General features: G+C 42.1%; 1 protein-coding gene across 1 annotated transcript in view; it reads right to left on the bottom strand.

The window, feature by feature from the left end:
* Positions 1-8446, bottom strand: part of LOC115117932 (serine/threonine-protein kinase WNK2-like) — a 131570-nt gene extending 123124 nt beyond the window's left edge. The window contains 2 exon segments of the mRNA XM_065020562.1: positions 6604-7403; positions 8193-8446. Coding sequence (XP_064876634.1) covers positions 6604-7239 — 636 coding nt within the window. The 5' untranslated portion in view covers positions 7240-7403; positions 8193-8446.
* Between the last annotated feature and the right edge of the window lie 8516 nt (positions 8447-16962).

Below are 16962 nucleotides of genomic sequence, written 5' to 3'. Positions count from 1 at the left end.
GACATATTTATTTCATTTCATTTGCGATTTTTAGAAATCGCTAACGTTGCGTTATGGTAATGAGCTTGAGGCTGTAGTCAGGAACCCGCATGCGGGGGGGGTGTAGTATGAAGTTAAACAGCTTGGAAAATTCCAGAAAATTGTGTCATGGTTTCTGATAGGCTAATTGACATCATTTGAGTCAATTGGAGTAGTATCTGTGGATGTATTGCAGGGCCTACCTTCAAACTCAGTGCTTCTTTGCTTGACTTCATGGGAAAATGAAAAGAAATCAGCAAAGACCTCAGAAGAAAAAAAAATTGTAGACCTCCACACGTCTGGTTCATCCTTGGGAACAATTTCCAAACGCCTGATGGTACCACCTTTATTTGTACAAACAATAGTACACAAGTATAAACACCATGGGACCACGCAGCCGTCATACCGCTCAGGAAGGAGACACATTCTTTTCCTTTCGAAAAGTGCAATCCCAGAACCTAAGCAAAAAGGACCCTGTGAAGATGCTGGAGGAAACATGTACAAAAGTATCTACAGTAAAACAAGTCCTATATTGACATAACCTGAAAGGCCACTCAGCAAGGAAGAAGCCACTGCTCCAAAACCACCATAAAAAAGCCAGACTACGGTTTGCAACTGCACATGGAGACAAAGATCGTACTTTTTGGAGAAATGTCCTCTGGTCTGATGACACAAAAATAGAACTGTGGAAGGCTACCCGAAACGTTTGACCAAAGTTGAACAATTTAAAGGCAATGCTACCAAATACTAATTGAGTGTAAGGAAACTTCTGACCCATTGGGAATGTGATGAAAGAAATAAAAGCTGAAATAAAAGCTGAAATAAACATTTCACATTCTTAAAATAAAGTTGTGATCCTAACTGGGAATTTTTACTAAGATTAAATGTCAGGAATTGTGAAACTGAATTTAAATGTATTTGGCTAAGGTGCATGTAAATTTCAGACTTCAACTGTATATCTGTATGGGTGGGAGCTAAGGGCCGGGTCTTCTTGTCACTGGACAAGACCCGTGAAATGGCTTTCTCCTGTTCCATTACTCTTTGCACCATCTTTTGACGTGATCCCCCACCTGGTAGGCAACTCACCAACTTGTGCTAGGGTAGGTTGTGTTCTTTTTGAGCAACTGCCAGGTCTCTTATTTTTCCACCAATAGGAAAAGGCACCTACCACTTTCTTACACACTCCAATTGCTTGATCCACCCGTTTGTCTCTACCCACTAAGAGAAATAGAGATTTTAATATAAATGTTAAAATCACAATCATCCCTTTAGTTATGTGTACAAATGTAATATTTAACTTAATCAGTTAACTAAAAAAAAGCAAATTTTGTTTCATCTAACCAATCACTTCAATATACACAAGGCATTTATTTTGAAGATTCCACTGTCAATATAGTGGACAGTGAGGCTAATATAAGGCTCTGATGTACGACTAGACCACAGATCGGTAGTGGTAGCAAAATCGGTCAAATCTGTCTCAACTTTTTCCCCTACACTCGGAATAGAGTTTAGGCAGTGCGGTGTGAAAAATGTTTGCGGCCAGGGAGCACGTACCTGGGGTCAATTAAATTGATAAGCCTCTTGAAACCTTCCTTTTCGACTGTGCTAATTGGTAGCATGTGCTTAAAAATGCAATGCATAATAGGATGTAATTTCTGTCTTTTTGATGTTTGGTCGTAGGGCATAAACGCAGTCAGTATTGACTGCTTCCGGCGAACATCCCTAGATTGGCTGGTGCTTGAGGGGTGTTAATCAATACCGTGGCGCAAACTCAAACTTCCTGCATGCTCCAAAGAGTGATTTTACAACAGATGGTGAAAAGGGTTTGTCGTATTACCAGACTTGGTAGCCACCGGTCTACGGCACAATTTGCACTGAACATTGCTCTGCTCTTTGTTGGACTTCAAAAAGCCAAACCACTTCCAAATAACTGAAGCATTAACCCTTTTTAATCAATAATTTAGTCGTTGGAAGCTGCTCCTTCTCCATGGCTATCACTGCCACTGTTTTCGCCTACATTACAAATTGTGGTTAATAGTGGCTACTCCATCACTAGGTGCTAAGTGGTTTTTAAGTGGGCCTCTCCAGGTGCACATTGACGCAGCAGGAACGTGCGGAGAAGTGACAGAGGTGAAATGGACTGCTGTACCTAATTATTCTACATCGACATTATAGAAAATGTATCTAAATGTTTTTATATCGTTATTGAGGGAAGTAATTACCTCGATAATTATTGATATGTCACCCAGCCCTAATATAAAACTGAGACAGTGGTCATTTGACTGGCCAATTACCGTCATCCAAAATTCCATGACCGTCACAGCTCTAGATGTAATAAAGTTACACACCCCCAAATAAAGTCCTATTCATGGGTTGCACGTTTCGTCACAATAATGTTTTGAACGCTCGTTTAGAATGAACTGAGCATTCTACTCAATACATCGTCAATGAGCGCATCAAAAGTGGTTTACAGTTTCTTGGAAATAATATGACATTCAAAAGGAAGCAAATAATTAGTAGGAAAACCTTGTCATAATTTTGATGTTGCCAGATTGACTTTAGATGCAGTATAACGTTAGCTAGCTAAGATTGAGGGGAGGCCACTGGATTTTTACTAGCTAACGTTAGCTAGCTAAGATTGAGGGGAGGCCACTGGATTTTAACTAGCTAACGTTAGCATTGCTAGCTATTTTTGACAAACTTTGCTAGCTAATGACAACATTGCCATCTGTCTAAAGTAAATTTGACCACATGATAATGCTGGCAGTGGTTTCCTACTAAATATTTTACTACTTTAGTAATGTCATCGTATTTCCAGGCACTATGGTGTAATTTAGACTAAATACTAGTTAGCCTATTCATATGAATTCCAGAAATGTCCATGATGGCAGAATCATAATAAACGATGCACAAAGCCAGTGTTAGCCAGAGGAACAACAACGTTCAAAGTACGGTGACGGAAGCACGAACAGACAGGCTGCTATTTTTTCAAATTCACAGTTGAATATAAGGAGCCAGTCCACTCTACTACCTGAACAGTTACCAAAACCACAGGGAGTTACACCTGACCACTTACTTGTAGACCACTAATCGGGTTGGTCAATAACAGTAAACATTTGACCATTTCTAATCAATTACTAAAAGCACCAATATGTGACTCAACCGATGGGGCTAGAGAAGAACCAGGCAGAATCAGCACTTTGGTGAAAATCATTGATCAATGTAGAATTTGTTAACCATGCCAATTGTGAGGAACAATCTGTTTTACACTTTAGTCATTTAGCAGACACTCATATCCAGAGCAACTTACAGTAGTGAGTGCATACATTGTCTTTTTTTATGCTGTTAAATCTACAGTCCAATAGGCCTTCAATAGAGAGCAATGGGGGGGCGAAAATGGTCATCAGAAAATGACCTTTTGAATGGTGATTGATTTGTTTGCTTCAATAACACTGTCCACTATAGAGGGAGTGTTTGTACATGTCTATGGGGGAAGTAGGCAATAGAATGAATGATTCAATTCCACATCCTCTCCTCATCCTGTGGGTCATACTTGCTGGAAGAGAGATTGGATTTCCTCTATTCCATTATCATGTACATGACATCCTCATCACTGTGAAAAGATGAATCGGTCTCTCTGCTCCAAGCATGTCATCATGACATCAGTTGAACATACCCTCTCTGAATAGGAGAGAGACATGCACATACACCTCCGCTCATGACTCACTGCCAGGATAACTTTTCATGAAAAATAAAATGTTATGGTCACAGATAGGTCCAGTCAAATGTGTTTTATAGGGTCAGCCTGCAATTGTAGTATAGCAACCCAGGAGCAAATGAGGGTTAAGTGCAAGGGCAAAGAGATTTTTAACCTTGTTGGCTCAGGTATTCCAACCAGTGACCTATCGCTTACTGGCCCAACGCTCTAACCGCTAGGCTACCTACCACTTGTGAGGTATGCAAGCAACATCATTTCATCCTCTCGCGCTCTCACACACAGTGACCTAACAGGCAGCCGCAGCACCCTCAGCTGACAGAGCTTTAGCGAGGCCACAGGGCCACCACACCGCATCAGCTGCTTCCTGTCAGCAGCCCTACTGTTGCACAGTGGGGGCGTTTACTTCTCACGACCCACCGGCTTACTGCTGGGTCAAAACAGACACCCTGCCCTAAACTATACTGTTTGACTGCTATAGCCCAATATTTTGAAAAGGTCAGGGAATTAATATTTGTTAATGCTATATGACATAGTCATCACATAATATGTGCCTGTGTGCTTGATTACCTATGTATTGTCATATGGATTATTTTGTTTGTGTCTGCACTAATGACACTAGGTCCATGAGGAGCCCAGTCATGCTTATTGGCTGTCGTTCATTTAAGCCTAAACTTCCAGGGAGAGAGAGGGAATGATAATCCTGCGCTGTAGACTTTGGAGGTTGGAAATAATTACTTAATACCCAATATGTGGTCAAAAATTTTATTTTTCCAGTGGCTGTTAACACTTACAACAGGTAGGTTCTTATGGAAACAAAACAGGATTAAGAGTTTGGTAACTCAAAATTGCTGACCTACAGTGCATTCAGAAAGTATTCAGACCCCTTGACTTTTTCCACATTTTGTTAAATTACAGCCTTATTCTAAAATTGATTAAATAAATTGGTTCTCCTCAATCTACACACAATACCCCATAAAGACAAAGCGAAAACAAGTTGAGATTTTTGCAAATGTATTAAAAATACAGAAATAGCTTATTTACTTAAGTATTCAGACCCTTTGATAAGAGACATGAAATTGAGCTTAAGTGTATCCTGTTTCCATTGGTCATCCTTGATGCTTCTACAACTTGGAGTCCACCTGTGGTAAATTCAATTGATTGGACATGATTTGGAAAGGCACACACACCTGTCTATATAAAGACAGGTGTCTTTATAAGTGCACGTCAGAGCAAAAACCAAGCCATGAGGTCGAAGGAATTGTCCATAGAGATCCGAGACAGGACTGTGCCGAGGCACAGATCTGGGGAAGGGTACCAAAACATTTCTGCAGCATTGAAGGTCCCCAAGAACACAGTGACCTCCATCATTCTTAAATGGAAGAAGTTTGGATCCACCAAGACTCTTTCTAGAGCTGGCCGCCCGGCCAAATTGAGCAATTGAGGGAGAAGGGTCAGGGAGGTGACCAAGAATCTGACAGAGTTCCTCTGAAGATGGGAGAACTTTCCAGGACAACCCTCTCTGCAGCACTCCACCAATCAGGGCTTTATGGTTGTGGCCAGACAAAAGGCCCCTAAAGGACTCAGACCTTGAGAAACAAGATTCTCTGGTCTGATGAAACCAATAATGAACTCTTTGGCCTGAGGAAACCTGGCAGCATCCCTACGGCAAAGCATGGTGGTGGCAGCATCATGTTGTGGAGATATTTTTCAGCAGCAGGGACTGGGAGACCAGGATCGAGGGAAAGATGAACGGAGAAAAACACAGAGATCCCTGATGAAAACCTGCTCCAGAGCTCTCAGGATCTTCCAACAGGACAATGACCCTAAGCACACAGCCAAGACACAGAAGTGGCTTCGGGACAAGTCCTGTTGTCCTTGAGTGGCCCTGCCAGAGCCCAGATTTGAACATCTCTGGAGAGGCCTGAAAATAGCTGTGCAGTGACACTCCCCATCCAACCTGACAGAGCTTGAGAGCATCTGCAGAGAACAATTGGAGGAACTCCTAAAATACAGGTGTGCCAAGATTGTAGAGTCATACCCAGGAGAAGACACGAGGCTCTAATCGCTGCCAAAGGTACATCAACAAAGCTGTCAGCAAGGCAAAGGGTGGCAACTTTGAAGAATCTCAAATATATTTTGATTTGTTTAACACTTTTTTGGTTACTACATTATTCCATATGTGTTATTGCATAGTGTCGATGTCTTCACTATTATTCTACAGTGTAGAAAATAGTAAAGAAATTAAGAAAAACCCTGGAATGAGTAGGTGTCCAAACTTTCGACTGGTACTGTACGCAAATGTGATATTTCTTATTTTATGGGGGGGGGGATTAGGAAAAAGTCAAGGGTTTTGAATACTCTCCAAATGCATTGTATTATTAGTAGCGTGTCAATGCTATAGGCCTCTAAACCATTTAAATTAGCATGGAAACCCATGTATAACTTAGTGGATTCCCTATAGTAAGTCTAGCTGATTGACAGCTCCCAATAGACATCACCATTATGCTGTCATGAAGTGTGAACGCTTGCTGACTGCATAAGAGAGAGGACTTCCTGTGAGCGCCATCATGCATCACACATACCAAGAGATAGCTGGTATGAAGGTATCAGCTGACAAAGCCTCGAGGCTTGTTGATACTTAATATTCCTATTCATATTTGAATGATAGTCATTAATAATTCATAATAGGCCTTTAGGGAAAATATCAGACTTGTCTTGATAGGAAAATGCATAATTGTTTCCCCATTTTACAGTTGTTTAAATTAAACTTTACATCACCATAAAAAAGGTTGAGCAAGTCAAATAAGCCTTCTTATCCACAACAAACTGCTGAATACTTTCTGATCAAAAAAGGTGCTGCATCTTACCTGAAGTTCACACCAGGCAACTTCCACCCACGTGTCGGTATCCAGACCTTTATAGACAGTCTTGAAGGACCCTCTCCCGAGCTCAATATCAAACTTGAGAAACCGTCCCCCAGGGGATGTGGAAACAGCTTTCATTTCGGCCTCTTCCTCGTTCTCGTCGCTGGCAGTTCTGATAGCATTTTTACTGCCATCGGTGGATGCAACGTTCAATGCATCCCCAGCTTTCTCCTTCTCATCAGCACTGGCACTCTCTGTGGCGCTGTCTTTCTGCCCCCCTTGACTCTCGGTGCTGGAGCCCTCCTGTGGCCCCGACCAAGCCCCCCGTGTTCTGTCAACTATCGTGCGCAGGTTTATGTTGACGATTTTACTGCTGTTGTCACATTCTGGCACCTCAAAAGCCTGTTCATCCGAGTCCGAGAACCACAAACTTCTCCTGATGAATCTTTGACGTACGATCAGCTGATAATTCGATGGAGGATACGAACTTGGGTCGCTCCCACCTCTCACGACTGTCGAAGTGCCCATATTATTGACGTTTCTGTCGCTGATGGTCTCATAAATATTTATGTTGAGATCACATTGTGAATTGGGAACAGATGGATATTTAAATCCATCGTGCTCGGTACCCGATTCCATGGCAATTTCACTTTAGAGTCACTGACGTTTCTAGATGATGACAGCCATATGGTTGTTCCGGACACTAAGGCGGAGTGGGGACGGAAGACCTGCAGCACCCGCTCGGTTACGCAATTCTCCAGCATGGGGGTATCACAGGAACGATGTCAGTCTGCACATCCAATCTAGACGAAAGCAAAGAGTTAAAATATTTTAAAAGGCGTGGATGAAAGCATTGACATGGCCTTGCATTTCGCAACACACATGGTATATAACGTTAACTAGCTAAACCAGCTTGGTCTCTGCTTCCTGTCATAAGCAACAAAAGTTGAGAAATGTAAAACAAATGGTTAACACTAAAAGAAACTAGCTGAATAGGTGTAGCCAGTTTGCGAGCTGTTTAGCTAATGAACGTAAACGTCAGAATTTAGCTATAGTTGTGATTTAGCAGGTGCACATCAATGTAATGTCGGGATTCGCGTCAGCGAGGGAGTTAATGAAGTGACAACTTTATCCAGCTACCCGTAAAAAAAAAAAGCTTATAACTAGCTCCCACTCCAATAATCCGGAAAGATTCGTGGTAGCTTGTCTGTAGCTGCTTATGTACATTTAGAGCAGGCGAAGAAGCTGGGGTTTGTCTAGGATCCAGCTTGTCAAAGTTGACTTGTAACGTTACATTCTCGTAGCAGGATAATTTACGCACAACGCAGTAGGTTAGGATAATTAGATTAAAGTTAGGCAAGGTTTATCTAAAATGAAAGAAAAATATATTTGACAAAAGCGGAATCCCATCTAGAAATGACTGGAAGCTGGCTGACGCCTACTAGCCGACTGATGACGCTAGCTCCGTCCGACTGAAACTACGATGAGTGCAGTTTGTTTTTATCTATCGGTCTACATATGTGCTTATTTTCGCTCCATGGGTCTGAGCTGTAGCTAATAAGTCATAAACGAGAAAACGGAATATCACCAACCTTGCATCCCTCGCCTACGTCTTATATAGCCCTGTTGCCGCCTAATGACTAGCGGCTATATGCAGGCGGTCTCATCCGATGTGGTGGGAGCTTTCTGCAGGTTACCGGAGCGAGTGTCTCATACGCCTTTCAGAGGCGATGAGTCTTCAACGTAATGTTGATTGAATGTCCAGGTGAATATTCTCAGCATTAAATTGACAACGTTAATAGCTCGCCAACCTTTCGCATCGCACAATGTATGCAACTGCGAGGCCCCCTTTTTACACATTGATTCCACGCCCCTAGTAACGACTGGACCTCCTGCTACGTGACAACATAGGAGGGGAGACGTGTTGACCCAGCCCATTTGCTTGAAATAATACAGGCCTGAAAAGATACACCAAATAGGCATGTAGGCTATGGCAGTTGTTCAAAACCCTATACTAGCCTACTTCTTTCAATTTATTGAGGGGTATGGCAGGGTGTATACACTTGATTGAAGACAGCTAAACTCAACAACAAAAAAGAAACGTCCCTTTTTCAGGACCCTGCCTTTCAAAGATAAATTGTAAAAATCCAAATAACTTCACAGATCTTCATTCTAAAGGGTTTAAACACTTTCCCATGCTTGTTCAGTGAACCATAAACACTTAATGAACATGCACCTGTGGAACGTCGTTAAGACACTAACAGCTTACAGAAGGTAGGCAATTAAGGTCACAGTTATGAAAACACTAAAAAAGGCCTTTCTACTGACTCTTAAAAACACCAAAAGAAAGATGCCCAGGGTCCCTGCTCATCTGTGTGAATGTGCCTTAGGCATGCTGCAAGGAGGCATGAGGACTGCAGATGTGGCCAGGGCAATAAATTGCAATGTTCGTATTGTGAGAAGCCTAAGACAGCGCTACAGGGAGACAGGACGGACAGCTGATTGTCCTCACAGTGACGGCACAAACCCACCGTCGCTTTACCAGACAGGACTGGCAAAAAGTGCTCTTCACTGACGAGTTGCGGTTTTGTCTCACCATGGGTGATGGTCGAATTTGCGTTTATCGTCGAAGGAATTAGCGTTACACCGAGGCCTGTACACTGGAGCGGGGTCGATTTGGAGCTGGAGGGTCGTTATGGTCTGGGGCGGTGTGTCACAGCATCATCGGACTGAGCTTGTTGTCATTGCAGGCAATCTCAACGCTTTGCGTTACAGGGAAGATATCCTCCTCCCTCATGTGGTACCCTTCCTGCAGGCTCACCCTGACATGATCCTTCAGTATGACAATGCCACCAGCCATACAGCTCATTCTCTGTGTGTGATTTCATGCAAGACAGGAATGTCAGTGTTCTGCCATGGCCAGCAAAGAGCCCGGATCTCAATCCCATTGAGCACATCTGGGACCTGTTGGATCGGTTGGTGAGGGCTAGGGCCATTCCCCCCAGAAATGTCCAGGAACTTGCAAGTGCCTTGGTGGAAGAGTGGGGTAACACAAATCTGGTGCAGTCCATGAGGAGATGCACTGCAGTACTTAATGTAGCTGGTGTCCACACAAGATACTGACTGTTACTTTTGATTTTGACCCCCTTTGTCCAGGGACAAAATTATTCCATTTCTGTTATTCACATGTCTGTGGAACTTGTTCAGTTTATGTTTCAGTTGTTGAAAGTTGTTATGTTGATACAAATATTTACACATGTTAAGTTTGCTGAAAATTAACACATTTGACAGTGATAGGACGTTTCCTTCCCATGACTAGTTCTCTCTCAATTCAATTTCAATTTAAGGGTTTATTGGCATGGGAAACATGCCAAAGCAAGTGAAGTAGATAAAACAAAAGTTAAATAAACAATCAAAAATAAATGTAAAGATTACACTCACAAAAGTTCCAATAGAATCAAGACATTTCAAATGTCATTATGTGCAAGTAGTTAACGTACAAAAGGCAAAATAAATAAATGTACATTTGGGTTGTATTTACAATGGTGTTTGTTCTTCACTGGTTGCCTTTTTCTTGTGGCAACTTGTCACAAATGTTGCTGCTCTGATGGCACACTGTGGTATTTCACCCACTAGATATGGGAGTTTTTCAAAATTGGGTTTGTTTTCAAATTCTTTGTGGGTCTGTGTAACCTGAGGCAAATATCAATCAAATGTATTTATAAAGCCCTTTTTACATCATCAAAGTTCTATGCAGAAACCCAGACTAAAACCCCAAACAGCAAGCAATGCAGATGTAGAAGGACGGTGGCTAGGAAAAACTCCCTAGAAAGGCTGAAACCTAGAGAGGAACCAGGCTCTGAGGTGTGGCCAGTCCTCTTCTGGCTGTGCCAGGTGGATATTCTAACAGTACTTGGCCAAGATGTTCAAACGTTCATAGATGACCAGCAGGGTCAATTAATAATAATCACAGTGGTTGTAGAGGGTGCAACAGTTCAGCACCTCATGAGTAAATGTCAGTTGGCTTTTCATAGCCGAGCATTCAGAGACAACAGGTAGAGAGAGAGAGAGTCGAAAAACAGCAGGTCCGGGACAAGGACGCACGTCTAATATGGTCATACATTTGGCAGGAAGTGCAGCTCAGTTTCCAGTGTTGGAAAAAGTACCCAATTGTAATACTTGAGTAAAAGTAAAGATACCTTCATATAAAATGACACAAGGAAAAGTGAAAGTCACCCAGTAAAATACTACTTGAGTAAAAGTCTAAAAGTATTTGGTTTTAAATTTACTTAAGTATCGAAAGTAAAGGTAATTGCTAAAATATACTTAAGTATCTAAAGTTAAAGTATAAATAATTTAATATTCCTTATATTAAGCAAACCACAGCACCATTTTCTTGTTTTTTAAATTGATGGTTAGCCAGAGGCACTCAGACATAATTTACAAATGAATTTACACTTTTCCTGTCCTGTTAAACATTCAAAATGTAAGTACTTTTGGGTGTCAGGGAAAATGTATGGAGTAAAAAGTACATTCTTTTTTTTAGGTAAAAGTCAGTCAAAAGTCAAAAATATAAAGTGTCAGTTTCCACCTCTTGAGAGCCTACGTGTACTTTGCCTTTCTCAATATTTTGTTATTTTTTTAACCTTTAACTATAGCAAGGCTATGCTCACTGAGTCTGTACGTAGTCAAAGCTTTCTTTAAGTTTGGATCAGTCACAGTGTTCAGGTATTCTGCCACTGTGTACTCTCTGTTTGGGGCCAAATAGCATTCTAGTTAGCTCGTTTTTTTTGTTGATTCTTTCCTATGTGTCAAGTAATTATATTTTAGTTGTCTCATGATTTGCTTGGGTCTAATTGTATTGCTGTGTGGGGGGTCTGTTTGTGTTTGTGAACAGAGCCCAAGGACCAGCTTGCTTAGGGGACTCTTCTCCAGGTTCATCCCTCTGTAGGTGCTGGCTTTGTTATGTATGGAAGGTTCACGTCCTTTTAGGTGGTTGTAGAATTTAATGACTATTTTCTGTATTTTGATATTTAGCTGGTATCGGCCTAATTCTGCTCTGCATCCATTATTTAATGTTTTACGCTCTACACAGAGGATGTTTTTGCAGAATTCTGCATGCTGAGTCTCAATTTGGTGTATGTCCCATTTTGTGAATTCTTGGTTGGTGAGCGGACCCCAAACCTCACAACCATAAAGGGCAATGGGTTCTATAACTGATTGAAGTATTTTTAGCCAGATGCTAATTGATATGTCGAATTTTCTCTCAAATCGTTCACAGCTTTGTGGAAGTTACCTGTGGCGCTGATGTTTAGATCGATGTATGTATAGTTTTTTGTGTGCTCTAGGGCACACATATTCGTGGTCCTGGCAACTGGACCTTTTTTGGAACACCATTATTTTTGTCTTACTAAGATTTACTGTCAGGGTCCTGGTCTGACAGAATCTGTGCAGAAGATCTAGGTGCTGCTGTGGGTCCTATTTGGTTGGGGACAGAAGTACCAGATCATCAGAAAACAGTAGACATTTGACTTCAGATTCTAGTAGGGTGAGGCCGGGTGCTGCAGAATGTTCTAGTGCCCTTGACAGTTTGTTGATATATTCAAGTAAGACCCAGATGCAGACAGTGTCGAAGTAACAAAAGTTTATTACTAGTACAGGGGCAGGCAAAACAAAAGGTCAAGGGCAGGCAGAGGTCAGTAATCCAGAAGGTCCAGAACGGCAGGCAGTCTCTGGGTCAGAGCAGGCAAGGATCAATAATCCAGTGGGTGTGGCAAGGTACAGAATGGCAGGCAGGTTCAGGGTCAGGGTAGGCAGAATGGTCCACCGGGAGTATGGGTGGCAGATAAGTCTGGAGGATTAGGCCCACTCCAGGACTGAGAAGAAGTCCGTGTCAGGAACAAACATCCGGTTATCTGGGCCCGACCCGGGGTTCGGCTTGGATCGCTGCGCCTCACAAACCTCCTTCCCTATTCCCCAGCTGAGTGCCGTCTCCAGGCATGAAGTGGGAAGGATTGTCACAGATTCCGGTGTTGAAGCCGTGGGGCTACAGCGCATCCGGCTTAATATTGGATCCCGGCCGGTATGAGAGGGAGAAGTTGAACAAGAATGAACTAAGATGGGAGCTGTGGTGAAGCAGTGTTTGAGATCCCGGAACACCCGGTCAACAGCTGGGGACCACGTGAACGGAACCTTGGGTGAGGTGAGTGCAGACGGGGGAAGCCAGGGTGCTGTAACCCTGGATAAAGCGGCGATAAAAGTTGGCAAATCCCAGGAAAAGTTGCAACTGCTCCCTGGATGTAGGTTTGGGCCAATCCACCACCGCTCTCACCTTTCTGGAATCCATCTGTACACTCCCTTCAGCGATGATGGAACCCAGAAAGGGGATGGTGGAGCGATGGATTTCGAACTTCTCAAGGATGCCATCGAGGATGACATCGAGGTAGACGGAAGCAGAAGAACAGATGAAACCTGCAGCTAGAGAGTTCTCAATGTAGGTGTCCATAGCCTTGGTCTCCGGACCCGACAGAGAGTACAGTCGTCCCCGGGGAGGAGTGGTGTCTGGGAGAAGGTCATCCCGCAGTCATATGGTCAGTGCAGCAGAAGCGAACTGGCCCGGGCCTTACTGAACACCTCCCAAAGGTCCTGGTCCTCCGTGGGAATTGCAGAGAGGTCCGGGGCAACTTCAGAATCGCCAGGAAGACGTCCCGGGGCAGGCTGTGTTGACTTCAGGCAATGGGCGTGGCAGAACGGGCTCCAGCCCATGATAGCACCAGCAGACCCGTCACTGCGGTTTCCTGACACACGTAGGTTTATGGGGGTTGGTATTGTGGGTGACCCGGACTATAGAGCGCCCGTCCAGTGCTCTAATGTCCATGTGAATGGAGAGGGGCTCAACATCAACAGTGAAGAGGCGACTCCGGGATGCTGGCCTTTTTGGCAGAGTTGCAAAGAAAAAGCCATGTCTCAGACTGGCCATTAAAAATTAATATTAAGATGGGCAAAAAACAAAGTCACTGGACAGAGAAACTCTGCCTAGAAGGCCAGCATCCCGGAGTCGTCTCTTCACTGTTGACGTTGAGACTGGTGTTTTGCGGGTACTATTTAATGAGCTGCCAGTTGAGAACTTGTGAGGCGTCTGTTTCTCAAACTAGATACTCTAATGTACTTAGATCGAATCCCTGAGCTAACAAAGTAAAACTCTGTCGTTCTGCCCCTGTTCCTAGGCAGTCATCGGAAAAAAGAATTTGTTCATAACGGACTTGCCTAGTTAAAAAAATGTAAATGTACTTGTCCTCTTGCTCAGTTGTGCACCGGGGCCTCCCACTCCTCTTTCTATTCTGGTTAGAGCCAGTTTACGCTGTTCTGTGAAGGGAGTAGTACACAGCATTGTACGAGATCTTCAGTTTCTTGGCAATTTCTCGCATGGAATAGCCTTAATTTCTCAGAACAAGAATAGACTGACGAGTTTCAGAAGAAAGGTCATTATTTCTGGCCATTTTGAGCCTGTAATCGAACCCACAAATGCTGATGCTCCAGATACTCAACTAGTCTAAAAAAGGTCAGTTTTATTTATTCTTTAAAATCAGGACAACAGTTTTCAGCTGTGCTAACAATTGCAAAATAGTTGTTTTCTAATGATCATTTAGCCTTTTAAAATGATAAACTTGGATTAGCTAGCACAACGTGCCATTGGAACATAGGAGTGATGGTTGCTGATAATGGGTCTCTGAATGCCTATGTAGATATTCCATTGGATATTCCCGGAAGGTTGCAAGTTCAAACCCCCGAGCTGACAAGGTACAAATCTGTCGTTCCACCCCTGAACAGGCAGTTAACCCACTGTTCCTAGGCCATCATTGAAAATAAGAATTTGTTCTTATAATTAACTGATTTGCCTAGTTAAATAAAGGTAAAATAAAATAAAATTGAATATCAGCCATTTCCAGCTACAATAGTCATGTACAACATTAACTTGTTGCTCCTACCCTCTACTTTTTTAAACATTTTGTTAAAAATCGCGCAACATTTCAGCGCCCTGCTACTCATGCCAGGAATATAGTACGTTCATATGGTTAGAATGTGTGGATAGGAAACACTCTGACGTTTTTAAAACTGGTTAAATCACGACTGTGGCTATAACATAACGTGCGTTACATCGGAAAGCGCAGGAAAACCTGATCACAGAAAATGGAAATAAATATCCTTGCGCCACTTCCAGCAATTGTTCACAGTGAGCCGAATTAGATAAGACCGAGCATTCAACTCCCACAGCATCCCCATGTTGTCTAGAGTCTTGTGAATTGAATCATCTTTGATTCTTGGTTGAACCGAAACAGGGGAACCACTTACCTCCAGTCTCCGCCCAGATCATTTGGAAGAGCTCTCTCGTGAAATTTTTTCCAAGACGACAGCTAATGATTTTTACATCGCCTCATGATGATTTTTATCGCTTATTAACGTTTACTAATACCTAAAGTAGCATTACAAACGTATTTTGAAGTGTTTTGTGAAAGTTTATCGTCTACTTTTTGAATTTAAAAAATGACGTTACGTTGTGAAATCGCTGTTTTTCGTTTATCACACAGTCTACATATAACGATATCTTGGCTTTATATGGCCCGATTTAATCGAAATAAAGACCCAATAGTGTTTATGGGACATCTAGGAGTGCCAACAAAGAAGATGGTGAAAGGTAATGACTGTTTTCTATTTTATTGTGCGGTTTGTGTAACGCCGAAATGCTAATTATTTTGTTTACGTCCCCTGCTGTGCTTTTGTGTTGTAGTGTATTGGTGCATGCTATCAGATAATAGCTTCTCATGCTGTCGCCGAAAAGCATTTTAAAAATCGGACTTGTTGCCTGGATTCACAACGAGTGTAGCTTTAATTTGATACCCTGCATGTGTATTTTAATGAACTTTTGAGTTTTAACTAATACTATTAGCATTTAGCGTAGCACATTTGCATTTCCAGAGCTCTAGTTGGGAAGCAAGCGTCCCGAGTAGAGGGAAGAGGTTTTAACAATGTCTACACTGTATTTCTGATCAATTTGATGTTATTTTAATTAACAAAAAATGTGTATTTCTTTCAAAAACAAGGACATTTCTAAATGACCTCAAACTTTTGAACAGTAGTGTATGTTGTTGGACATTGATCTAGTGACGATACCAGGATAATTTTATATGGTTAACCTCCTCCCTAAGTTTGTTTTATTCACTGCTTTAGCACACTCTGCCAACCCGGATGTTCTAGCCGTGTCTGAATCCTTCTTACGGATAGGCGGGACAGTTGCGTCCAACTTGGGCAAAAAAACAGGAAAAATGCAGCGCGGCAAATTCAAAAAAATTATATAAAATCAAACTTTCATTAAATCACACATGTAAGATACTCAATTAAAGCGACACTCGTTGTGAATCCAGCCAACATGTCAGATTTAAAAAATGATTTTCGGCGAAAGCATAAGAAGCTATTATCTGATGATAGCACCAGCAGTAAACAAAGGGGGTAGCATATCAACCCTGCAGGCGCTACACAAAACGCAGAAATAAAATATAAAACATGCATTACCTTTGACGAGCTTCTTTTGTTGGCACTCCAATATGTCCCATAAACATCACAGTTGATCCTTTTGTTCGATTAATTCCGTCCCATATTACAGTGTATCCAAAATGCCAATTTATTTGACGTGTTTGATCCAGAAAAAAACAGCTTCCAAAATGCACAACGTCACTACAAAATATTTTAAAAGTTGCCTATAAACTTTGCCAAAATATTTCAAACTACTTTTGTAATACAACTGTCGGGATTTTTAAACGTTAATAATCGATCAAATTGTAGACGTGTCTATCTGTGTTCAATACAGGAATGAAAACAAACCAGCGCTACTCTTCACGTCTTGCGCAACTCTCAACAGTGTTACCCAGTTCCTAGTTGGCCTACTTCTTCATTGCACAAAGGAATAACCTCAACCAAATTCCAAAGACTGGTGACATCCAGTGGAAGCGGTAGGAACTGAAAACCGGTTTCTAAGAAATATAGTTTTTCAACGAGAGGCACTGAACAGACAGAGACCTAAAAAAAAAAATTCTGAACGGCTAGTCTTCTGGTTTTTGCCTGCTTACATAAGTTCTGTTATACTCACAGGCATGATTCAAACGGTTAGTCCTCTGGTTTTAGAAACTTCAGATTGTTTTCTATCCAAATCTATGAATAATATGCATATTCTTGGCATGAGTAGCAGGAATTTGAAATTGGGCACGCTATTTATCCAAAAGTGAAAATTCTGCCCCCTAGCCCCAAGAGGTTAGGAAGACCACCAACAATTCTGAAATCTTCATCCCTAACTACAATATTTTCAGA

The sequence above is a fragment of the Oncorhynchus nerka genome, linkage group LG7 (assembly GCF_034236695.1).
Source record: "Oncorhynchus nerka isolate Pitt River linkage group LG7, Oner_Uvic_2.0, whole genome shotgun sequence".
Classification (NCBI taxonomy): domain Eukaryota; kingdom Metazoa; phylum Chordata; class Actinopteri; order Salmoniformes; family Salmonidae; genus Oncorhynchus; species Oncorhynchus nerka.
This window is presented reverse-complemented; position numbering and strand designations above follow the sequence as displayed.